Source organism: Oxyura jamaicensis, chromosome 21, assembly GCF_011077185.1.
Source record: "Oxyura jamaicensis isolate SHBP4307 breed ruddy duck chromosome 21, BPBGC_Ojam_1.0, whole genome shotgun sequence".
NCBI lineage: Eukaryota > Metazoa > Chordata > Aves > Anseriformes > Anatidae > Oxyura > Oxyura jamaicensis.
In genome coordinates, this window is record NC_048913.1 from 2,930,121 (window position 1) to 2,954,800 (window position 24,680).

Below are 24,680 nucleotides of genomic sequence, written 5' to 3' on the forward strand. Positions count from 1 at the left end.
ATTGAACTGAATTCGCTCAGCAGTGAGAGAGACACAAGCCAGCTGCAGGGCTCTTTCTGGGCCCTTTGTCAGGCTGTACACCACCTTCTGTAAGCGGGTTTTGCCTGGGGAATGGTTTAGGGCTGGACAGTAACAGCAGCAGTCACGAGATGGTGCTGCTGAGATGGCTGGGAGCCTCGCGGGCTGCCCAGCACAGCTCCCAGCTCCCCTTCTTTGTGTGCGAGGCGGCCTTAGGAAATGGTCAGCCCCATTCCCTTTCAGTTTTACTGGCACGAGAAATGCAGAGGTGCTTGTGACAGCACTGAAATACCTGCTCACATGTCGGTGGCTTCATCAGGGCTTAAAGCATGCAGTCAAATGTCTTCTTGACTAACAGCCTCTGTTTCCTAACTGCTGTGGTGGGCATGTCAGTACATCTCGTTCATACAAGGAAAGCGTGTGGGTGTGCAGTTGCAGAAGGCTTTTCAACAATCCTCTTCAATGCAATGCTGTGCACACGTGCTCTGTTCCAGCTGATGTTCACTTGTCTTGGGTGATGTCTCAGTGCGTGCCCAGCCATCAGGGTGTGCAGTAGGGAAATGCCCAAGACCAGCCTTAGAGAAAAGGCTGTTGGTCAGCACAGTGGTGTTCTGGTGGGGTTGGAAGGAAAGAGGGCAGGAACAGCAGCAGAAATATGTGCTAGCAGCAGACTTCTTGGTGAGAACATCCTTGTACAAGGTGTCCGAGGTACTGTGCTCTGGTTTCATCAGTGAAGAAAGCCCCCAAGATTCATGTGACTTCCCCACGTGCTTTACACCGTTCCTGTGCCTGAGTAAAGAGGGTGTAATTTGTAGATACAAGCAAATAATTTGGGGGAAAGAAGTCTCTTGCCTAACCTCTTCTAGTTTCATGCTTAAGAGCAAAATTGAAGTACAGAAGCTCTTAATGAATTAGTGTGCTGTCCAAATCCCTTGATCTTTCATCTCGACTGTCACTCAGGTGACACATCACAGCTGGCAGCGAGCCAGGCCCTGAACCAGGAACCTCTGTCTGGTGCCACTGTCAGGCCCTGGAGACTCACCATACCCTCTTGGCTTGGGCTCACACGCTCCAGGAGTCACTTCTGGGTTTGGTGCCAATGTTCCTGCTTTCTCAGTTTCTAGAAACCGAGTTCAGAAGGGCTGGGTTCTAACTCCACCTCATGGGGGGAGAAGAAGCTGCAGGTTCTTGGGGTGTGTGGTAGAAAGGCTCTTTTTTTTAGCTCTTCCACAAAAACCCATGGGGCCAGTTGGTTAAATCCTGGGCAGCTGCATTAAACGTGTGGCAGGGCAGGCCTGGAGGTGTAGGAGCAATGCCTTAGTGACTGGTGCTTTGGTGGAAGTGTGCTGGTAGCCAGCGGGCGTGCGCAAGGAGGATCTGTCGGGTGTAAATAACAGATGCGAGGGGCAGATGTGGTTGGGGACTGCTTTTTGGTGGGTGCTGCTTGCGGGAGAGAGAGGATGAGCATCAACAGCAACTTCCTAAGAGAAATCTTTCACAGCAGGGCATTATCCTCTGTCAGATCCCAATGGCCCTTCACAGGGACTTGTTAGGGTAAGCGTTCTGCATTACTGCCAGAGCTGTGGAGCTTTCAGACAGCTGAGAACACGAGGAAAGGACCAGGGTCTCTCTGAGTGTTTCACAGACACGCACTTAATTATTCTGAGCTTTGCCGTGACTTGCAAGACTTGAGCCTTCAAGGTCAGCGCTGTATATTAAAAGTGGCTGCAGTAAGGTAAGGCTTCTGCCCTTTGGCTGGCAGCAAGCCGCAGGGGTAGCTCAGGTTATGGTCAGGGAAACAAGCCTGGGTGAGGTGAACAAGCACTTCAGGAAGTGCGCTGAAACACAGGGTTTGGTTTTAAAAGATATATATTGGCATGTTGCAGAAAAGGAGACTTGGTTCACGGTCCCAGTACTTCCTTGAGAATAAGTCCGTGGTAGGGCATGTCCTCTGCTGGAGGAGTTCATGCATACTGCCATGTGTTTCTTGGATCGTGATCTTTGGAATGCCTGTGGGAGGATTTGAGAGAGGCATAGGAACCTGGGGGGGTTGCAGGCCGAGATGAATTTTAGGGTCAGCAAGTTTTCTTCTTCCAAAAAAACAGCGTTGTCAGTTTGTTCTTGTTAGGCGGGTATGCTGCAGGTTTGTGATATTAGAGCTGTCATGGTGGGACTGTGCTGAAATCCCATGTCCTGTGAGAGTACCAGCCGCTAACGCTGTTTTGTTGTTGCCATCTCAGTGCCTGCTAAAACGATCCCTTTTCTTAGCCCACCAGCAGGCTTTTTTCCTGTGGAAATTCCATGCAACAGTCCTGTGGCAGCTTTTTCAATGGTATGATGATGCTCCCTGTGCAAATAGCACTGTGTCTCAGGGCATGGGTATGGAACTGTCTTTTGAACTGTCTTGGGGGTGAACAGGGCAGTTTGGGGACCTTGTGCTGCAGCTGCCAAGGCTGCAGCTAATCTGCATAAGTTTTCTGGCTTCTAAACCAATACGCTCACAAATGCAACTGTTTTTTATCAAAAAGAAGCAAGAAAAAATGAGATGACTCCACTGTTTTCTTCCTATGTGTTTTCTAACAGCCCAAATGCTGCCAGCAGCCGGGATGGACTGGACAATGAAACAGGAACAGAGTCGGTTATTAGCCACCGGCGAGACAGACATCGAAGGAGGAACAGAGAAGGGCATGAGGATGGTGAGTCCTATATCATTTTTCCCCTTTTTCATTGTTTTTTGTGTGTTAAGCTTTCAGAGCAACAACTGCTTCTGCATGGGTACTGCAGAAGAGAAGCGTGTATACATTCCTGCATACTTTCAGGGACCATTATTTTAATGGAAGAATTTGATAATTGCTTTGAGACACTTTGAAGTTCAGCATTTTCTAAGAGGTCTGGATAACCTGCAGTCACGTGGCAGGGAGATTCTTTTTGACAATATAATGCAGAACTTTCTGTAGTATTAGACGACAATTAGCCTGGAGAGGAAAAACAACGTAGCTGGTGCTGAGCTGCATACCATCATGGCTCAACAGCCTTACTCAAGTTTGCTCACTTAAAGGAAGAACACAGCACCTGTACAATGTGTTGGGGTTTGGAGGGTCTTAGTCTTAATATTTTAGCATTGCAAGATCTGAGTCCAAATCCTCTGAAATAATTTCTGTCGATTTCTCTAGGCTTCGATCAGCAGCAGTATTTTTGCTGGTATAACTACAGCACATTGGCTGAAGATCCTTTTTTTAAACATATGTGCAGCCAAAGCACACACATAAACTGCAGAACTTCATCTCTTGCCTCTAGTCTGTACATCAAAGTAAGCTTGTTTGTTCATTTGTTGCCAGACAAGAATTTCCAGGCTTAATTAAGAATTAATAGATGCCACCCATTGAGTCTAAAACGGTCCAGGATATGGAATAATTCGACCCAAGAGATGCCATCACAGCCTTTATTCACAGCTCCACCCACTGAAGTATTTGCCTCCAGTTAGAAAAGCAGAAGTTGCCTATATGCTGTGTGCTAGAAGCAGGTGTCTTTCTGCTCCTTTAACCCTTCCAGCCTGTAAGTGACTCAGGGTGAATGAAAATTACTCAAATGGTGGGTGGAGCAGAGAGCTGCCTGCGTGGTATTGACTGCAGATTCCTGTGGGAATCACAAAAAGAGGGAGAATCTTCTAATAGTGTTGTGGCAAAAGCTTGTTACTGGATGAATGTTAAAAGGTGATTTTTTTTTAACATTGGTTTATTGCCTGCCTCCTTTCTCGCTTCCTCCCACTCTTCTTAGAAGTGCCTTTGTGAGCCTGATAAAAGGGAAGCGTAGCCAGACAGACTTCTTGGTCTCGTTTTTTCTTCCCTCTACCCCTGGTTGTTCTACCTCATTCTGCATTCCAGAAGAAGAGAAGGAAAGTGCTGGGATCCTCCCTAGGTTGTCTGCCTCTTTTTTTTTTTTTTTTTTTCATCTGTCTGTCTAAAATGCAGGATTTCTGGATCTATTCCTGTACACTTTGATCTCTCAGGTTCTGTAGCTCATGATGTTGAAGAGAAAGCGACTCAGCCAAACGTCCCTGTGCAAGGATGTTCTTGTCTTGACCTCCTGTGCATTATGATTCCTGCGTGTTACGTTCAGTTCAGGCCAGGAATCTTACAGGAAAAATGTGTTGAAGTTTCTACAGAACGTCATTCCACTGTAGAATCAGGTTCTGTCAATTTACCTCAAGAACATTGGCCGTGTTTGCTATAGGCTGTCTTAGAAGTTGTTACGGTTAATTTCTTGCTCTCTGTGCAGGGTTTCTTTTTGTTAGAAGCTTAATCCTTTAAGGTGCTGAGTTACACTTGACATTGCTGATCGCCCTTCGTTCCTGCCCCAGCTCTTCTGTTCTTCTGTGCTCATTCAGTGCACGGCAGCGCGAAGCCCCGAGGGCTGCTCACCAAGGAGCTAAAAATACCCTTGTCTTCACGTCTGCCTACCTGTCTGAAGTGCATTATCCTTTGCATTCGTGTGTGTCCCTCCCTCCCTTGCTACCTTAATGTGGCCAGAGCACGTGTTGTAGGCTGCCTTTGGCTTCGGTGAGTGGCTCTGTGTTATTACAGCTGAAACCGGCTTCAGCTTCGGGAGAGGCAGCTGAGAGACCGTGCACCTCCTCTGCTCGGTTTTGGAAGACGCTTCTCCTTTCTCCTGCTCTAGGAAACATCCCCTGGGCTTATCAATGTCTCTTTTGACAGTGTGGGTCTCTGAGAGGAGCTGCAAGGAACCCAGCTGTCTGGGTTTGTGAGGCTCTGGGCAAACAGTTTCTGCTCTACCTCAATCCATGTCTGTGTTTCTTGGTCACGGTGAGACCTGCACACTGGGACTTCAGCCTACGCTCTTATTTACCAAGACTCATATTTCACACTAACTTACTCTGTGATAATTCTTTGTGCCGAAATAGGGGCCTGCATCTTCAGAGGGTTTGGGCAGTGTTAACTGATTACTAAATGGTCATTGCCAACCCCTTAGGAGACGGATAGGTTGGAAAATCTGCCTGGTTTACTGATGGCATGGAGTTTATGTTAGGTTTTTATCCCGCTGAAGTTAACGTATGTTCTGCCACGGACATGGCAGCAGGGCTGGTTGTTGGATGGCTGGGCTAGGGCCATAATCTCGATTGCTTTTATGGCATTGTTGTGGCACAGGAGTTCGTGGCTTCCAGCAGCCTGAAACTAGTGCATTCTTTTCCCTTTAGCTACAAATGGGATAAAATTTCCTCCTTTTCCTGTCAGTCTAAGCTGTGCTCAGGCAAGAACATGTCACTCAGTTATGCAAACATTACCTGTTCTCAGAACAATTTAAGCCTCTTGTCTGAAGCAGGCTATCCGTATGAGCTGAGTTTTGTTAGCATGCATGAAACAAGGACAACTGCTGTATCATTTTGGTCTCATGAAATATATATTTTTTAATGTCCATAATATTTCTGTGGTTGTAATAAGATTTTATTTAAAAACCAAACCCAACCAGTGTGTTATTTCCAGTTGAAAACATGTCTCCAAGATTGCATAGTTCAGCACTTGTATCCTGACTGCCACTTATATAAAATTAGAAGTGGGATACCCTTATCATGGAGAAGGAGTTTAAGGCCTCGTTATAAGAAAGGTCATTGTTAGCAGAGTTGTTCTTTTTGTGAGTCTTCATTTCATCTTTGCATGGAGCACAGTTGGATGTAAAATGGGGAAACAGCGATAGGAAAAGAGGGACAAAGGTGGAGGGGGGGCAGCAAGGTTGTGACACCTGGTTCACAGCCAGTTTCGGGGGCAGGAGCTGCGTGCATCGCTTGTTGTTATGCAATAGTGGTAAATCCTCCTTTCCTTGCAGAAAGAAGGAAATGCAGTTTGTCTGTTTGATCTCGTCCTGTAGAGGCTTGCAGAAGTAACACCAAAATTACAGCTCTAATAATTCATAGAGAGGTAGGATGAGTGATCTTCACTGGGGCACTGCGTTACTCACGGGTTTGTTCCAAGGCTATTAATTACGCAGAGTAGCCAAGATGGGTGTACAGTGCTGTCTGTCAGCTACAGCACCATGTCGTGTTCCTAACTGAGCTCATTATTGGTGTAAGGGGATGACTAACAATTCCCCATCCACAGCACAGCTCTGTCAGGAGTAGATGGAGTTTCCCCGGTGTGTTACTGGTAGCAAACCCACTTGTTCATCCCTTTTCTGTAAATTTTAATAAATTGTTCTCTGTTAATGGGAACACAAATGGTTAATGAGGTCGTATATGCAAAGCACACACTTATTCTTATCCATGGGTGTTCAGTAAGGCTGGGGAAACAATGAAGGATCAGCAAGCAGAGGTATATATATATTTTTTTCCAGTGAATTGCCTCCATTTTAATTTTCTGTATTATTCTCATTTTTCAAGCATGAGGTTTCTCCCCAGCAGTGCAAGAGGAAAGAGTTTTAGCTCTGATCCTATTGTTCTATTCTTAATGAGGTTACTAATGCAAACTAGCTGAGAAGGTTGAGCTCTGTCAGGTGAGCATGGACAAAGTTACCCTGTGTGTATATATATATGTATGTATATGTATTTTAAGGCAGAGTGGTGATTAAGCTGTGGAGGCTACATGTGCAGAGAAATGAATTTTTTTTATTTTTTGGAGACAATTTGTATCCAAAGAGGCTTTTGTCCAAGTTGGGAATGTCTTTTCCTGATCACCTTTCACATTAATTAGTAGCAAAACAATCCTTGGCATTAGCTTCAAATAAAATCAGGCTGAAAGGCCTGAGCTGTCAGTATGTCAGGGCTCCACTTTCTCTTTTAAAACAACAAGAGTCCGTGTTGCTTTGGAAAGTTGACAACGTCCTATTAAGTGAAAGGAGAGTGAGGATCTTAATTAGGAACATGGGAGGTCTGCCTGGCACATGTTCTGGGGACCCCTCGCTGACTGGAACAAAGCTCCCCTGACCATTTCCTGATGAGGAGTGGGAAAAGGGACCGTGGAAGTTCTAATTAGGGAGGTAATTAAGGGACAAGTTTTCTTTGGCATTGGAGAATGTTTCATAGCTACTGCTTGTTTTTTTTTTTTTTGACAAGTCTGCAGATGTCAAGTGTCGACACTGGTGTTTCAACACCGAGTTTGCTGTGTGGTGAACTGAACTACTGTGCAGCCAGCTGAAAAATGCTGGGCAGGGACCTGTGCTTTGGGAAGCTCCCGATGTGTGGATCCCCAAACATTTGGGAGGAGGAGCAGTTCCTGCTACAGTATGTACCATACCATGGTAAAGGACTGCAACTACCAAACAGTTACAGTGGGAACTTGAACAGTGGTAGCTCAAAATAGGGATTTCTCAGCAGTTATTGCTCCTTAAAGACTCTGCACAGATGGGGTTGCAAGTCTTCATTAACAAAGTGGTAACACGTTTCACGTTAATAATTGGTAAAGACTCTGTATTGGTAAGGATCGGAAGCTCTGTTGTTTTTTATCTTAACTGTGAGCTTGGCTATGACTTCCTTCTGAAACACTCTCACCTTTGTTCTTTGCAGGGTTACGGAGCCCTCTTTACAGCTTCCTTGAGCAGATGCTGCTCTACTGTTTCCCGCTTTCAAAGCTTATTTGATTTTGTACTTTGATGTGCTTTTGTCCCTCAGGCAGGACCAACTCTGCTGTTGATAAAAGTCAAGGAGGACATACTTTAACCTCCTAGGCTATGCTTTATTCTAATCTCTGTGACACATTGAAAGGCTTTTGTCAGACAGCCTCAATGGACTCTGTCATGCCCTAATGAAGAAACAGGAGCAGGGGGTCAACAGGGCAGAAAGTCCCTGGTTATTAGTGGGACAGGCATGGAACCAGAGCAGATAATGAGTCTTGTTTAGACGAAGGACGTGGATACCTGGGAGTACTTTGTGAATAAAACACACAATCATGGTTCATGAAAGTAGTTACTCAAGTATATTAACTGACCCCCACACCCCGAAAAGCATTGGCTAAATTAGAAGAAATCTTTGTAAAGGGATTTTTTATTGGCTAGAGAGATTTCAGAAACTTTATGGATTTAAATATGCACCTGAGTGACGCAGGAAAACCTTTCCTGTGAATTCAAAACTATCTGGTGCTGTTTGGGAGATGTAAAACTGAAGTGTTTGCATACTGGTAAAGCCACTTTCACCTATTGGAGCTGTGTATAGGAGCTTTTCTATACAAGAAATCCTAAGTCAAGCAGGAAATAGGTGAAGATGAACCCTTCTGTTTTGTTTTGTTGAACATTTAACAGAGAAGATACAGCTGGAAAAAGGAAATGGAAAAATGTAAACAGTACAGTGAAATCGTCTGATCTAATATATAAACCAGGGGTGTTTTAGTTTGAGTATCTAGAAGTATGGATGTTGTTCTCAACTATCAGTGCCCCTTCAGATGTGCAGAATGAGACTAAAAGCCCTTCTCTGTACATCGCAGCTGTTTGCCCCTTCCAGTTCCAGCTGCATCCAGCTGGGCACTGGCTTTTAGGGAGGCAAGGGAGTGAACCTTTTAGGGTGCTCAGTGAAAATCTGCCTTCAATTTTTGGTTTATAGCGGATGATAATGGACAAGTCATAAACTGAAGTTTTAGTTTACCCAGGCAGGCCAACAAATTGCTAATCAGAAGCTTTTAAAGGTATATATTTATATTATGAATGTATTTAATATTTATAATAACATACTACTAATATAGTAAATTTATATTTGATAAAAGAAATCACTACAGGATGTTTAAGTGTTAATCAGGGAAAATGGAGGGAAACTGTGTTTAGTTACAGGCCTTTCCCTTGAACCTCTGTAGTGGGACGAGTGTTAGCTGCCTGGATGTGACATCCAGGAAAGAGTTTGCACATCCAGATACTTGGGAACTGACACCTTGCTTCCCTTAGCCAAAAATCAGGGATTGAAAGTCCTTCAACATCTCACTCTGCTAGCAGTGTTTTGGCTGTTGCTTTTGCTGTTTGGAAAGGACTTAAAGGTACCAGTGACCTTCTGCTGATGCAGTGTTCGGGTCTGACTGCAGCACTTCAGGTGCAGCCCTGCTGCCAGCAGCAAAATCACATTTCAGTCCAGTCATGGCAGGCAGACAAAATGCATATATTACCGCCATCATCCATCCAGCTCAGCCTGCCTGTGCCTTTCACTGTCTTTGTACCAGTGCTTGTGAGGACTGTGTAAAATGGTCTCACGGCAGCCTGCAGCTCCCTCACAAGGGGAGCAGAGGGGCAGGTGCTGAGCTCTGCTCTCTGGGGACAGCGACAGGACCGGAGGGAACGGCATGGAGCTGGGACAGGGGAGGGTCAGGCTGGGTGTTAAGAAAAGGTTCTGCACCTAAAGGGTGGTCAGGCAGTTCAACAGGCTCCCCAGGGACATGGTCACAGCCCTGAGCCTGCCAGAGTTGAAGTGTTTGGACAGCGCTCTCAGACACTTGGTTTGATTTTTGCGGGGTCGTGTGTGGAGCCAGGAATTGGACTCGATGCTCCTTGTAGCTCCCTTCCAGCTGAGGGTATTCTATCATTCTACAATTGCTTCTGCTAAATGCAGTTTGTCGCAAGCTACTCCAGGAGCAGCTGCAGCTTGCCCAAGCCCCAGAGGAATTCATCCCCCACAGGGGTGTTTTGTCTCCAGGGGTGGTTTTCCAGCAGACCTCTGAACCGGCCGCCACTTGATAAGCGCCTGCACGGCGCTGAGGTGACCCCAGGCACCACCACAGTGGCACCCCTGCGGCCTGCTCTGCTGCTGGCAGCCACCTTTGGTCTGGGCTGGCAGAGATGGTGCTGCCCCTCACCCTGAGGGACATTGCCAACAGGGAGAGTGAGAAGTGGCTGCTGTCAGGGGCCGTGAGGGCTGAGTGAGGAGCTGCAGGGCAGAAACTGGGCTGCCACTGCCCAAAAGCCTGAGGAAATGCTCTGATGGTGAGGGGAGGATGAGAGTGTTACTGTGCATCTCTGGAGACGGGTCACAGTCTGAGGGAAAAATGGGGAGGACTGCTTTGACGTTAGATGGGGATTTTTCTCAGGAAAGAAGGTATGCTTTCATCTTGCTATTCCATATGAGGCATTTAAACTTCATGGAGTCGTGTTAAAAAGCACTGCTTCGTTCTTCCCTGAGTGAGAAAGCGATCTGTGACCCCAGGAGAGTCTGATCACGTGGAGAAAACATCCCGGGTGAAGTTAGCGAGTTCTTACTCTCTGAAGAGCTTGGATCAAAACCTTGGAGTAGTTTGGTAAATATGTTTTAAATTTAGCATCTGAGGTGCTGTGTAGTAATACCACACAGGAATGTTGAGACCGTTGTATTATTAAACCTCATCGCCATTAATGACGCTAAAAGCAAGCACTAATGTTAATTCAGTTACCATCATCATACCTTTGTCTGAGTTCCCTGGGCTTGTGGGGAGCACCTGGTGAGACGGGCTGGCAGAAAGAGCCCAGGGAGAGGGCAGTGAAAAAGGTGTGTGACAAAATTGCAATATCCCTTGCAAGGACCATCCTTTTAAGTGTCCCATCTTAATGAATTAATACTGTACTGCATTTTATCTGTGCTTGTTCTGAAAACCCAGTCAAAGAATGTGAATGTCACAAGTGGCATCACCAGCTGATGAGGCCACGGGAACGAGTCAGATGCTATCCAGAAGCACAGCCCTGCGTGTCTCGCTGTAGGTATTCACATTCGGCTCAACTCAAGTTCCTAAGCAGCCAGTGCCCTTATTTTGTGTGGTGAAACTGAGGAACTCAGTATAAAAATGAGCTAATGCACACTGGATCTAAACAAATCTGAAAGTTTGGGTGATTATTACTATGTTTGTGGAGTTTATGTCCATATTAGTGTATTGCAGCATTGATAAGACCCCCAGATGGATGCTTCCCAGTCTCTTGAATTTGGATCCTGCCATATTGGACTCCCTGCACTTGAGCATTCCCTGGGATTCATAGGCTGCAGCACTGTCTCCATCCTTGATCTCTTGAGCACAACCCTTGCACAGAAACTTTTGCACAGAAATGGGACTTTGCATCTCTGTTGCCTAAAGCTCTCAGGACTGGTGCTGGCATTCACTGCAGAGCAAATTTTGAGGTACACTTCGCAGCATTCCAGCCATGTGAATCCTCAGAGTTAATAGTGTGTCCCTTGGGGATGGCCAGGCATTCAGACATACCCGATATACAGGCCATGGCATTTTTTCAGACTGCAATTTTGGTGTTCTTTGCCTTACACAGGAAATGTGCAGGGTGAGGGGAACATACCCACGGATGCCATTTCCACGCCCTGGCTCTCTTGGTATTCACGATTTTTCTTTTGATGCTGGAAAATCCTCGTTAAGCACTAAGCATCACTTGCCTTAAATTTTTTCTGTTGCTTTAGTTAAAAGCAAAAGAATGAAAGTTCAGTGTTTTCACTGCCAGATGTAGGTTATCTAGCAGAGCAACACTGTCCTACAGAGGTACTGCTATTTCACTGGAAGGTGATGTGCTGAAGAAAACGCTTTAAGTGTTTGCACAGTACGTTTGAGACAGCATTCAGCTGGTTAAAAATCCTGTCTGGTCTTAAAATTGTCCTCTGCATGAAAATTCCCCCTTGCAAACTAACAGGCATGGAACGTCAATGTGTGTGTGGACCATTAATTCTTCATAGTGGTGTGAACAGGTCACGTTTATGTCTAGGATAAATTATTTGCCTCATAGTGAAGGAGGAAGGTGTTTGAGTCTCCATATTAGACATGTGATCAGCAGTCCCAGTCTGACTGATAGGAACACGAGTCAGAGCTCCAAGAGCTCTATTCCAGCTCTTATTTTGTATAAGAAATGCTGATTAAAACAATACAATAAAGTCAGAAAGCTTATATGCAAGCCCAATACTAGGCAGTCAGAGCTGGGTGACAGCTGAATTACCTTATTCCTCAGTGGCATAAAGTTAAATTTTGAATAAAGTTTGCTTAGAGACAGCATGAGAATAGTCTTTTTAGGATGCTAGCAGGAAATAAATTCAGATTAATTTGGAAGCTTCTTACTCATAGTGAAACACCAGACAGCAGGTGTCCAGTGGTTTGGAACATGGAAAACAAATCTCCTGTGCAAATCATCTGACTTACAGACAGAATTTCATCTACTGGATGTATTTGGCAATTGACTCTGAATTGCAAATTCAATAAAGCAGCAATCTGCTCATGGACAGTTAAGGACAAAAAATTTCCTGATAAGGTGACCCACAAGGGGTGACACGTTGAGGGTTGTCCTGGTTTGGACATCTGTGATGGAGGAGATATCACTGGCTATTTCCAGTGGGCCTTTGAGACAACCCCTGCTGATGAGCAGAGGTGCCCCCCCCGTGCCCCGCTGCTGCATCAATAGAGAGTAGTTTTGTGGACAAAAATTACAAACATGCTGGCAACTTTCTTTCTGGGTTGCATGCCTGATAATGATCAAAGCCAAGCATAAATAAAGTATCTTTGATGAGAGAAGCATGCTGCCTAAGAAATTGGTCTGAAGTACCTTATGCAAGTGGAATGGTTTCTGTGCTGCTTGGCCTACTCATACCAAGCTCAAATTGTGTATTCTGCTGCTTTTCCAGGATCTTTGTGTGTACCTTTCTTTTGACATCAAGTGCTCGAGGCCAATCTAATTCTAGCACTAATTAGAGTACTCGTTCGTGCCTGCTACTTCTGCCTTTATCTGTTTATGGCATGCCCATGAACTGAGCCATAGGCAAAGGAAAAAGTTAGGAAGAAGGGAGGTAGGCAGGCAGGCCAGGGTGCTAGGTTTTCCAGCAGTTGAATGAAATGAGGTGCTGCAAAGAGCTGGGTTTCTCCATCAGGATCCTCCTGCAGAGTTGGCTGCAACTCAGTATGACTTCAGTGCTACTCGCAGCGCTGTTTCTTCCTTGCTCTTCCTCTTTGCCTGGTAATACTCCATTTATTTCCTTTTCACAGTCCCTCGGATCAATGGCCATCCCAAACTGGACAGACATCGCGAGCACCCTCCTGGTTATGACAGCTCTTCTACCATGATGAGTAGTGAGCTGGAATCCAGCAGCTTCATTGACTCCGATGACGATGACAACACGAGCAGGTAGGGCATTGCCATAGTGACTGAGCTCTTAAATACTGTTTGTGTCTGTTTCCCAGCCACTAGACCGTGTATCTGGGCCTTTCTGAACATGCTGACTGGCAAGATGAAAAGAATTACGTATTTTTTTCCATTTTTTAAAAAAACTTTATTTTCCTGCTAGGTATGGTTTGAGGATTGGTAATTCGTCAGTAACATGTTGAATATAATCACTGCTCCAAGAAAAAGAGCTAAGTTACTGGGATCTCTATCCAAGCTGCCAACAGGCCCAGTTCCAATTAAGAGAGAAGTTCTGTTCCTGTTCCTTTTCTTTCCTTTCCTTTAAGCAGCAAGAACAGTTACATTTTAAAATCAAAGCAATATGCAACTGACTCCCTATTTGTGAAGTAATGATGTGAGTATTGTAACAAAATACCTTCATCGTGGATTCTGAATACGTATGCACTTAACTAAAGCAGAATTGTAAAGGAATTCCTATATAATTGCATAGTTTGAGATCTATGAGCTGTAGAGGAATTCATCAAAGCTAATGCTATTGCAAAGGCAGGCTGTGATGCCACATATTTACGACTTCTTAATTATTTTTTTCTTTTCATGCAGACAAATAGTGTGGTGAATTATTCCTTGTTTTTTGAAACAAAAAAAATCCTCTACATTTCAAGACATCCTTGTTAATTTTTAAAGAATTCTTTTGTTCTTTAAAATGTTTATGAGCCGATATGTCTCAGATTCAAAATATTTTTTTTTTAAATGCAAAATCAGTCAAAGCTAAGGTTGTTCATTTTCCTGGCCTCAATGACAGCATTCTCTAAACGCTATGTAGAGTTGTTAAAACATCTTATTCAGCCAGGTGGGCTATGAAAACCCCTTACAGATCTCTGTGAGCTGTCAAACAGGTTACAGACCTGGTGGCTTTAACTACCAGGTATCTACGAATAAAGAAGGTGCAACACGATATTCTTAAAATTTTAGGTAGAAGGGAAATAGCAAAGAGCAACTAGTCCTGGAGATATTTAAACCTTTGCCTTGTTTACAAACAGTTGAGTGGCTCATTGAACTCAGTGGACCTACCTGGTCTTGCAGTTAGTCATAGCTTAAATACCTGCTGAGGAACAGCAGTTCCTGCAACCTCTGCTCCAAGGGTGGGTGTTTCCAAAGGGTTGAAAGGGTAATAACTAAATGAATGTTTAAGATTTGGTTCAGAATTAGGTTTCAGAACTTATTTTGTAGTTACGGTGAAGTTGCCAACTCTTGAAGACACAGCAAGTCAGTTATCTGGATGCTTTGTAGTTCACGTGGATATTTATATGCATAAAGGGGTGGCAAGATCAGTAATTAATGGGAATGCACTCTGAGCCTTCCCAAAGCCCCTAGGGCTTTTAACTCCCCCTATTTTGAAAATAAAAAGCAAAACACAAAACAGCACAAAACCAACAACATCCCTGCAGGTGATTTTGTTTTCTTTTTTATCAATAAATTAATCATTTCCGTGGCAGCAAGATATGCAGTGGGGCAGGGTTAGCACAGGCAGGGTGGCCACTGAAGTGTATCGTCCTAGACCCAGCTAAATCTTTCTGTCTGTATGAATAACATAAAGCTTCCTGCGTCTGACCTGTGAAGAAAGAGACTCTTCGAAGCTGCTGCAGAGGCCTTTTCCTTTCTAGGCTAGGGCAGCAGCTCTTGGCACCCAGAATAGCTGCCAGGCCAGCTAGTCAGGAAGAGCAGCTAAATGGAATGCTCCGAGGTATGCTGTTGTGTTACACCGATGATGTTCCCGAGCAGATGAGAGATTGTGCTGGCAGGGAGAAGTTTTCTTTAGAGGCAAATCCAGCCAAACAGAAAATCGAGCATGCTCCAGATCTGCTGGAGACACGGAGGCCTGGGGAAAGCAAGGTTGAAGGGGGTAAGTTTGTTTACTAACTGATGAACTTTAGGGTCAGGACCTGCATTGTAAAGGTTGTACACAGGGGAGGTCACTGAGAGAAGTCGGCTGTAAAGGATGTTACTGCAATAGAAGCAACGAGCTTGAGGATGCTTTTCTGATAGTGTGTGTTTGTCATTGTTGTGTTTTATTTTTATCTTGGAGCAGTGCAGCAGAGTGGGTTAAATTCTTGTCCAAGAAGCCTTGTGTGCATTAAGGCACATGTTCTGGTGATGGGACTCAGGGTGAAGGTTGGACTTCATGATCCTGAAGGTGCTCTCCAACCTAAACAATTCTCTCATTCACTTTCTTAGAGAGAAAGAACAATTTTTTGTTTCATTGACTCAATTTATTCTCAAATATTACAGGACAACACAGCTCTTTGCGTTCCTCTTGCTTCTCTGTTAAATTTCTACTTTTAAGCTGAGTTGTTTTTAACAAGATTTGTTTGACACATTTTACCTGTACAGCATGAGACATCCTGCTTACAATACAGGCAAATCTCTTGTCAGAAATCCCCTAAGTATAGTGGCAGTTTAATTGTCTTCTCTAATTGTGGGAACAGAAACTGGGTGTTTTGATTAACCTTTTCTTTTGGGATGCAAGAAAAGTAACAAACTGTTTCTTCTTGAAAGGAATCATCCAAGGAACATGATTGCAATAATTTTATTTCCTTTGTCGTCAGAATAAGCAATAATTGAACGTTAGTCTGATCTGCAGGCACTAGGTGTTTTGAATACAGAGTGAGGTAGGGAGCTTAAACTTTTCAGTCTCGTTTCTGTCTTCTGTTAAGCAAATAAATGTCTAACAAATGTGAAGTGTGAGGCAGGAGGATTATTGTCAGCAACGTGCAATTAGTGTTCTCAGTTCAATGTAACTAATGGAGTTAACTGTGAAAAAATTTGATTGCATTTATTTCTCATTTAAGAGACGAATGTTAGTTCTTTTAAAGCTGTATGGATAAACTTTTTAACAGGTTATTTTTTTTACGTTTTTTCCTTCCTTTGGAATTATTTTCAATAACCATAAGCAATAATCATTATTACTGCTTTAAATCTTTCCAGTGGGACTTACTTGCCTTTGTGTTAGAAGTGTAGGTATGGTTTTGGCCAGCTAGGGCAGGAAATTGGTGGTTATGATTCCAGTTTTTCATCTTTTTTTTTTTTTCTTTTTTTTTTCCCCCCAAAAAAGCTCAAATATACATCTTTCTTCACTTAGCAGTTTGCAGCAATCATTCAGCGAACCATTTGCTGAAACTCTTCTGTTCCTATCCCTTCCTATCCCTCATTTCCGTAACGTGCTATCCGGATAAAACTCATCCTCTGGAAAGTAGAGGAAGAACTTTGCCACTGGGTGAATTTCGTGATCTCCTGCTGCGGGCAGGTGTGACTTTCAGTATAGGTTTTCTCTCCATTTTCCTTCCCTGCTCTATGGAAATTGCAAACTTAGAATTGCTTTTTACAATGGGCAATGTTAGCCAGAGGCATTACCCCTTTCAGGGACACAGTAATGAGAAACTGAATAAATGAAAGATGTGTATGAATTTTAATGAATCCTCTTTATCCACAGTAACCAGGAGAGGATTCCATTTTGACAAAGCTGGGGACAGGCAGTACTGCACACTCCTTAGGTGACACCACTGGGATAAACCCCACAAAATATGGTAGGGCAGTAGGCGAAATCCGTGTGTAAGCAACAAAAGCCAACTGCCTGGCTGCCGTGAATGACTCTGAAGTGTGATTACAGTAGCCAGAGGGACAGATAAAACTTTATGGTTTTGTCCTTTCTGTTATGAGCTAGCCCAGCTGTTCCTGAGACGAGTGGCAAGTCTTGCTGTGTTAGGGGAAAGAGCAGGGCTTTCACGCTCCTGTCTGCAGAGGGAACAGAGTCTGCAAGCAGAGGGTTTGTTTGCAGGTGGGAGCACTGAATTCATGCTCGAATCGACGGAGGGCTGGCACTCCCATCTCTCCTACAGCCTTTGAAGACATCTTGGTGCCTGGCTTGTGTTCAGGCAGGAAAGCTCCCCCCAGTCTTGGGACTCTTTTGTTTTTGCTGCCCTTCTCAAAGAGCAAGCGGGCTCACTGGGACGAGAGCAGCACGTGTTGCCTTTCCTCAGATTCTCCATAATTGTTGTGTGCTGGAAAACTAGCTGAGTGCTACTGACAATGAGAGCACCTGGGTGAGAAGAGGAGGAGAATGAAATCAGAGAGCAGATAGGAAGAGGGAGAACATTGATAGTAAAATATAAGAGGGTTTTATGTCAGTCTTTGCTAGTACTTTCAAAAACATTGGTAATATTGAACAAGTCCAATTCTGGGAGCCCAGCATCTGAGAGACCTCTTTATTTTCCCTGTTGAAAAGGCTAGGTCTTAGAAACCAGGTGCTGTGAGCTGTTTCCATGGATGGAGAATTACCAAATCTTTGATCTCTTTTGAAAATCCCACCTCTTGGCTCCTTCCATTATTTTGCCTTGCTGGGAGGGGAAAAAGGAGTGTGAGGTTAGCATGCCTGAAATACTTTTGTGAACTCAAAGAGAATGTCAAGATATTCACACCCTCCAAGCAGTCTGTAATACTCAGCTGAGCATGTTTGACTAAAACATACCTACTTTATGCAAGCTGGGTTTCCCAGTGCGTTGGGGTTGTCATCTCAAGACAGCAAGCTCCTTTGTGAGGCTGCTGCTATCAGGTTTTGCTCGGGGTATTGTAGCATTCCTGCATGCAGCTAGGACTTTGAAGACAGGGATGTGGCAAGTGGGAAAAAGACTGGCACTGTTTTCTTTGTGCCAGTGCCAGTTCAATTACTTACATTGTATAGGGTTGGATTTTTTTAATCTTGGTTCATGGTGGAGCATTACTTTGTCTCTTCTGCCATTCTTAACATAATAAACAGAGGAGAGAGGGATCTGTGGTGTTGCACTTCTGAAAGCTAGGCTTTGTTCCAGGCTTCTGAAATTAATTTGGGCAAATCCATTTATCTCTTTCCGTGTCTTGGTCCACTATCTGTAAAATGAGCATAATTAACTTTCCTAACTCACAGGGAGAGAGCTTAAGGATATATGCGTAGGATGTGATACATTCAGACTCTACACATCTGAAAAACCTTGGGGGGAAAAAAAGAAGAAGACCTGCAAAGTGAAACATTCCCTGTTCCTCTGTCACTAGTTGGTAGTAGCTGTTATCACGTGCTGTGTATTTCACTGAATTCAAGCCCTGGTGTTGTGTCCCTGGGAACAGGGTAGGTAGAAGAAAACAGCACCGGGACAAGGCCCCATGAAACAGCGTTAAGAGATTCTTCGGGTTGTCTGTTGAAATTAAAATCATTGTTTAATGTGTCAGGACTACCACTAAAGTAGCAGAAGATGGCTACCTCTGTCCTTTGGGTGGTCAAATCAGGGTGACAGACGCCTGTTGCAATGCAGGTTGCATTCAGTCTTGCTGCCAGAAGGAAGCTGGTAAATTACACTCTCTAATCCTCGTTTAGTTTAGCTGGTAACTTCTCTGTGCTCCTAGGAAGAGGCTAAGGTACAGCACGTGCTGGGATTGAGCAGCAATTGAGCAGCAAGCAGAACAATGCCTTGTAAGCTAGCTGGTGGTGTCTGAATTAATTCTCTCTTCTGTGTTTGTGGGAATCTGCCTGGTTTTGGCAGGGGGCAGCGAATCGCAAATGGCTCAGCTTTACAGAGTTGACATTTGCTCTGAATTTCCCTCAGGTTGAGTAGCTCCACTGAGCAAAGCACTTCGTCGCGGCTCATACGGAAGCATAAACGCAGGAGGAGGAAACAAAGGATGCGGCAGATTGACAGGGTAAGGCTGGCATCATCATTTTCCAAGAAGGTGAACCATGATTTTGAGTGTAGCGCGTGAATTAGGAAGGGATTCAGAACAGATCTGTGCCCAGTTGAAGTCATTGGAAAGAATCACTTTGGCTCCAGTCTACCCTGGACTGAATCTCTAAGGTTTGAAATTCTGCAGCACTAGGTTCAAGATGCTTTTTCTCCTTCCCTTTCCTCCTTTTACTGTGGTGTTATCTCTTGTTGCTTGTTGTCTCTTCCAAGACCATCCTCTGCAGGACAACTTCCTTATGCTTCTGGCTGGTGTGGGCGAGGGGTTAATGCGAAGGTGTCTGCGGTCCTATCGTAGACATCTGATGCACAAAGTGCTGAGACTGGCACCCTGCTGAAAGGAGAAACCCAAGTTTATAGGAAATTGCAAAGCTTTTCTATTGTCCTTTCCTGTGCGAGTCCCACGATAACAGGACAAGGGTGATCCAAACGACATAGTCCTTAAAATAGTTGTTTCACTCTCCTGTAAATGTCAGTCTTCACAGATCAGAGAATGAGTATGTATGTATTTTATCACTAGAACTGGAGTAGTAGTGAGGAAAAAGTATTGTAGAAGCCAAGATAAACACATTTTTATTTTCTTGGGGGGAGGAGGTATTTGAAGGATCTTTCTGAAGGATCGTGTGTTGTTCACTCTTTAGGGAGGAGTCCATGGACATAATAATTCACACTACACTGGGCACTTAATGTTTGAATGTCTGCCTGTCAGTCATGTAGTCAGGATGCAGAAATGATTCAGTGTGAATTTCAGCTGAGAAACCTCAGTATAGGAACTTGCTTTGTGTGTTTTGTAAAGAACCCTTTGCAGAAAGTGTGGATTGTGTTCAGATTTTTTTTCCTTACAGATTCTAAATGAAGAATAATTTTGAGGAGTCCATAGAGGTTTCTGAATGCCTTCCAGATGGAAACCTATTAATCAGTTCCTGATGAATTAGTCCTCAGTAGTTATTTTTATTGCCTTATTTTGAGCCATTTAAAACCTTGAGAATTTTCTGTTATATTTTGCAGTCATCCTCGTTCAGCAGCATCACTGATTCTACCATGTCCCTAAATATCATCACTGTCACACTCAACATGGGTAAGAGGATGAGCAGTGTTTTTTTTTATGATGAATTTCAAGTGATACGGATATATTTTGTCGTGGTGTAGTAGCCTTTGGAGCACGTAGAAAGGCCCTTGATTTAAAAGAACTCCAGTCATACTAAAGGGAATGGCAGCTGAGAGTTGCTAACTCTGTTGGGTGTGCCTGGCTTCCTAGTCCAGTACAGGATAATTGGGAGCTATTTGCACAAGCAGATCAGTTTTATTCCCAAGAAGCCCACGGAAGGAGCTGGAAATGTGGACCCAGGATGTGGAGTTCTGCTTTTATTTCTAGGAATGGTAAGGGGTCAGATAGTGCCCTTCTGTTCTTGCTCCTGACACTGAAGGTTTGCATTTTTACAGCTCATGTTTCATTGTTTAGCCAGTTAGAAATGTGCAGGACTGTCAGTTCAGCACCTTTCAGTAGCACCAATTTTTTCCTTCCTCTCTGAGGTGTGGAAAAACATTGCCCGATCCTGATCAGCTGCCTAATTTCTAGGTGTAGACATGTCTTTTCAATGTCGCTTCTCTTGCTAATTTTTTGAATGTAACTTTTCACTTTTTGTCTTGTAAGAAAAAATGATGGGTTTAGCAACCTTTCCCTGAACATGCCAGGCAGAATTATCCCAGTAGGGCAAACTGAGGTATTGTACATCAAATGCATCCCAGATGTAGTGTTGAGAGAAAGCAATGAACTGATTTTTCAGGACTGAAGTAACCTGGTGTTAGCTCTTCACTACGATTTCAGTCACCTTGTTTGCTTTTCTTCCCCCCATCCTCCCCTCTTTGCCTGTATAGAAAAGTATAACTTCCTGGGAATCAGCATTGTAGGACAAAGCAATGACCGGGGTGACGGTGGCATATACATTGGCTCTATTATGAAAGGAGGGGCTGTGGCAGCAGACGGCCGAATTGAACCAGGAGACATGCTTCTGCAGGTTGGTCTGTGTCCAGAAATATGTGCTGCTCTCTTGTACGTTGGTGGCTTCAGTTCTGTCATCCCACCGGATCCATGGATTTAGTTAACCAGAATTCATCCGTGCTCAATGTGTCACAAAGACTGGTCTCACTTAAATGTATAAATCTTAGCCAACTCTGTTGGATAGTTGATGTTCTCTGAGAAGCAACATCTCTGCACCTGCTCAAGGGAATGGAAACAGTTATAAAGCAAATACATTTGGAAACAAATAACTAGAATGTCTTTGGGGTTCCTGTTGCTAAGCCTGACCTCTGCTTTTTGCAACATTTCAGGTGAATGATGTCAATTTTGAGAACATGAGCAATGACGATGCAGTACGGGTTTTACGGGAAATAGTCTCCAAGCCAGGGTGAGCGTATTACAAAACCTCTCACTACTTATGCTCCGTACACAGTTATTGGTGTTGGGCAAACCTCACAAATCAACATTTTGATCTGAATAAGCAGCCAATGTGACTGCTGATTTCAACTCTGAACTTCTCAGTGTAAGTGATGGGTAGATGAGACTGGTTTCAATGTGCCAGCCAAAACCAACACAAACTGGGAGTTGTCTGGTTTCAGTAGCATCATTTGTTTGTATGATGAGAGTTTTAATATCTCAGGAGCTGATCATTTAACAGATTTCACCAGTAGTGCTCATGATCTATGGAAAAACAGAAACTGATCTTATACTGGTCTGTGCTGAAAATACTTTGACAAGCATCTCAAAAGCCTTCTCAGAATGTACCTGACAACTGTTTGATAGGACTAATTTTGTCTGAGAGAATTCAGTGTGGTAGTCACAACTTCTTTGGGAAAGCTGAGCGTCACCCTTACCTGTTTTCTTTATTCCTAGACCTATCAGCCTGACGGTAGCCAAATGTTGGGACCCTACTCCCAGAAGTTATTTCACCATCCCCAGGGGTGAGTACATACTTACGCTCCTTGCTGAGTTCCTGTGGAGCCAGCAAGATCTAGAACATTTTCAGCAATTTTGGCATCTGATTTCCTTTCCCTACAAGTTCCATGCTTCTAATTTGACGTTTGGGTGTGTTGTTTGGATGCTTTTTGTGTTAGGAGGCAGGGGCTTAAGATATTTTTTCTGAGGCTGCAGTGCCCACTGAATACATGGGAGTTTTTGTTTTGATTCATGTGCCTTTGGGTCAAGCTCTTAAACTTTTGGTGTCTGTATCCTTCTGAACTTAACCTTTTAATTGATTGAAGTTTTGGAGGAAAAATATACTTAGGTGTTAAAAAGCCTCGTTATGTCACGTGTGCACTTGTAAGAAAGAATTTAAACAGGGTATTTTTAAAACCTGAGGCAAACAACGTAGTCTAATATGCATAAACACCCTTGAAAATGATCTTATTTGAATATTCTGATTTAATAAATAGTTCAGTAGTTATTAAAGGTCTGTGCTCATGTGACAAACACAGCTGCCTCCTGCTGGTGAGTGCTGTGCTCAAGATATTGAAGCCAGCTTGTTGCCAGTCCTAAGATGCTGTGGATAGCATCGTCTATTGAAAGAGTACAATAGGCTCCTGCAGACTTACAGGAACTCACTTGGTGAAGTCTTCAGGAAAACCAGCATCAACAAAAGAAAAACCCACAAATCACATACTTCAGATTTGCTACAGGGAGAGCTTGTGTTTCAGCTTGCCCTTTGTTTATTGAGGATATACCCATTGTGACCCAAGGCAAATCAGCTAAACTGGTTGCATTAACATGTGGGGTATGTTGAGGAAATACTCACCATAAGCAGAGCTCTTGTTTATCATTTCTGGTTTTAAGAATTATCTTACAAGGCAGTGGAACAACAGCTACTGTAATTCAGAAGAAAAGTAATCCAGGATAAGGGGAAAATTCAGTTCTGTTCCCAGCTTTAAGAATGTCTTGCTTTGTGGATGTTCTTAAGGTCTGGGTGTAATTTTCATTCCTCTCTGATTCCAGTCTTTCTGAATTCTCTTCTCTATTTATTTTGCAAGATTATTTCAGTCCTGGAAAATTTTGTTACGGCTCCTGAAAACACTGAGAGGGGAATTCCATGATGCCTTATTTCTGCACAAACAGAGCTCTAAAGTTACCATTCTTTTTCACCTACAGCAGAAGATTCACCCTTTGAGTGGTTGCTTTGGGTCCAAAGCTCTTAGAAGTAGGCAGAGACCTTCCTGTCTGCTGGGGCAGAACACTTGGTAGTATTTCACATCGTAGCAAAACGAGAATCTCTCACTGTGCAGAATAACAGTGAAATATTATGAGTGAACTGATAGCTTCTTTCCTACAGGTAAAAATATTTCCTGCATGTAAAAATATGACAGTTGCAGGAGCATGGCATGGTTATGTCCTGTGAGGCCAGTGCAGCAGTTCCTGGATGAATCTTATACTGCTGTCAAGGTGTTTTCTGTTCCCTTCAGCTGGGGCTGTCTCTGTTGTGAGAACAGAATGGCAAGGACTCGCGCTCTCAAAAAGCATTTGCTCTTACTTGGATTGTGCTGTTTAGTGCAAATCTGATTCCATTTGCCTTTTTCTCCCTGTTTTGCAGCAGAACCAGTGAGGCCAATTGACCCTGCAGCGTGGATCTCTCATACCACAGCCATGACGGGAGCGTACCCCCGTTACGGTATGAGCCCCTCCATGAGCATCACCACATCTACCAGCTCCTCACTAACAAGCTCAATTCCCGATTCGGAAAGTAAGTCACACTGCGGCCAGCACAGGGCAGGCGTCTTCTGCTCGGGGCCAGCAGTGCAGAGCTGTGTGCAAAAACGACCCCAGCCACGAGCACGATGAAAACGACAGCCGTCACAGAACTCTTGAATGCTTTTTTTTTTTTTTTTACATTTGTAATTCTTAAGGGGAGCATAAAGCCTTTTTCAAAAGGTCAGAAGTTAATGCAGTGGTGTTTTGCCAGGGTTTACGTGCAGGGAGAGGTGGCTTCTGGTCCCTTTTAAAGTTACAAGTCAGGCCTCCAACTTCACCCCCTCAGATGAATGTGAGGGCTTCCTCCTTGCATTTGGCTGCTTATTTAGAAATGTAAATCATTTGATTCAGATGAATGTCACTGGATAACCATGTTAGTGTATCATTTAGGAAATCTCCACTGATATTTGCATAGCCTTCTTTTATACTTTTTAAAATATTTTTAGGATTTATTGAACAGAGAGAAAAAACAAATGTCCCATGTGAAATTAAGGTTAGAGTTCAGCCTTCCCTCCTGGTTTGTCTGTCTGTGACAGTCTCCAAAATAGTCATATCCATGGAACCAACAAGTTGTCGGGACGCCTTATCTTGGAAACTTCTGTTTAAAGAATATAAACTTCCTTTCTTTTACTTTTCCTTTGCTTCCTGATATAAATGTGGGATAAAAGGTAGCATTTGGTTTGAAAGGCATGGCACTAAGGCAGGGCAAATAAAATGAGGATCACACATCCCTGAGAATGAAATCCTGGTTCATACTTTAGTGTACGTGTTAAGTCTTCATACTTAAAACAGCTCTTAGGCTTTGTTACTTGACAGGGAAGCACTAAGGCACTTTGTACCTCAATAATATATGTTTGTTTCCTGTGATATTAATATGGAAGAGTTTATCTATAGAGATGCAACCTTTCTGTCAGATTTTTCATCTCTAGCAAGGAAATTTGTTGTATTTGTTTATATACACATGCAAAACTTGAAGTGGCCTTAAACTTTTGAGGAGATTATCTCATTTTAGGAAAAAAGCTCATTGCACATTCACTGAAAACCATCTAAATACTTGTATGTTTATCAAGGAAGGGATACTTAAGTGTTTGCCAGATCTGGAGTCTGAA

General features: G+C 43.7%; 1 protein-coding gene across 3 annotated transcripts in view; it reads left to right on the plus strand.

Annotated features, from left to right (window-relative positions):
* The window catches only part of DVL1 (dishevelled segment polarity protein 1), an 84,860-nt gene that overhangs the window by 46,977 nt on the left and 13,203 nt on the right, over positions 1-24,680 (plus strand). For 2 of the 3 annotated variants that reach the window (XM_035344626.1, XM_035344628.1), the window contains exons 4-11: positions 2,602-2,714; positions 12,933-13,071; positions 18,702-18,795; positions 19,842-19,911; positions 20,712-20,851; positions 21,165-21,241; positions 21,727-21,794; positions 23,414-23,563. In XM_035344626.1, coding sequence (XP_035200517.1) covers positions 2,602-2,714; positions 12,933-13,071; positions 18,702-18,795; positions 19,842-19,911; positions 20,712-20,851; positions 21,165-21,241; positions 21,727-21,794; positions 23,414-23,563 — 851 coding nt within the window. The remainder of the gene's footprint in view (positions 1-2,601; positions 2,715-12,932; positions 13,072-18,701; positions 18,796-19,841; positions 19,912-20,711; positions 20,852-21,164; positions 21,242-21,726; positions 21,795-23,413; positions 23,564-24,680) is intronic. The other variant, XM_035344627.1, reaches the window with a different exon arrangement.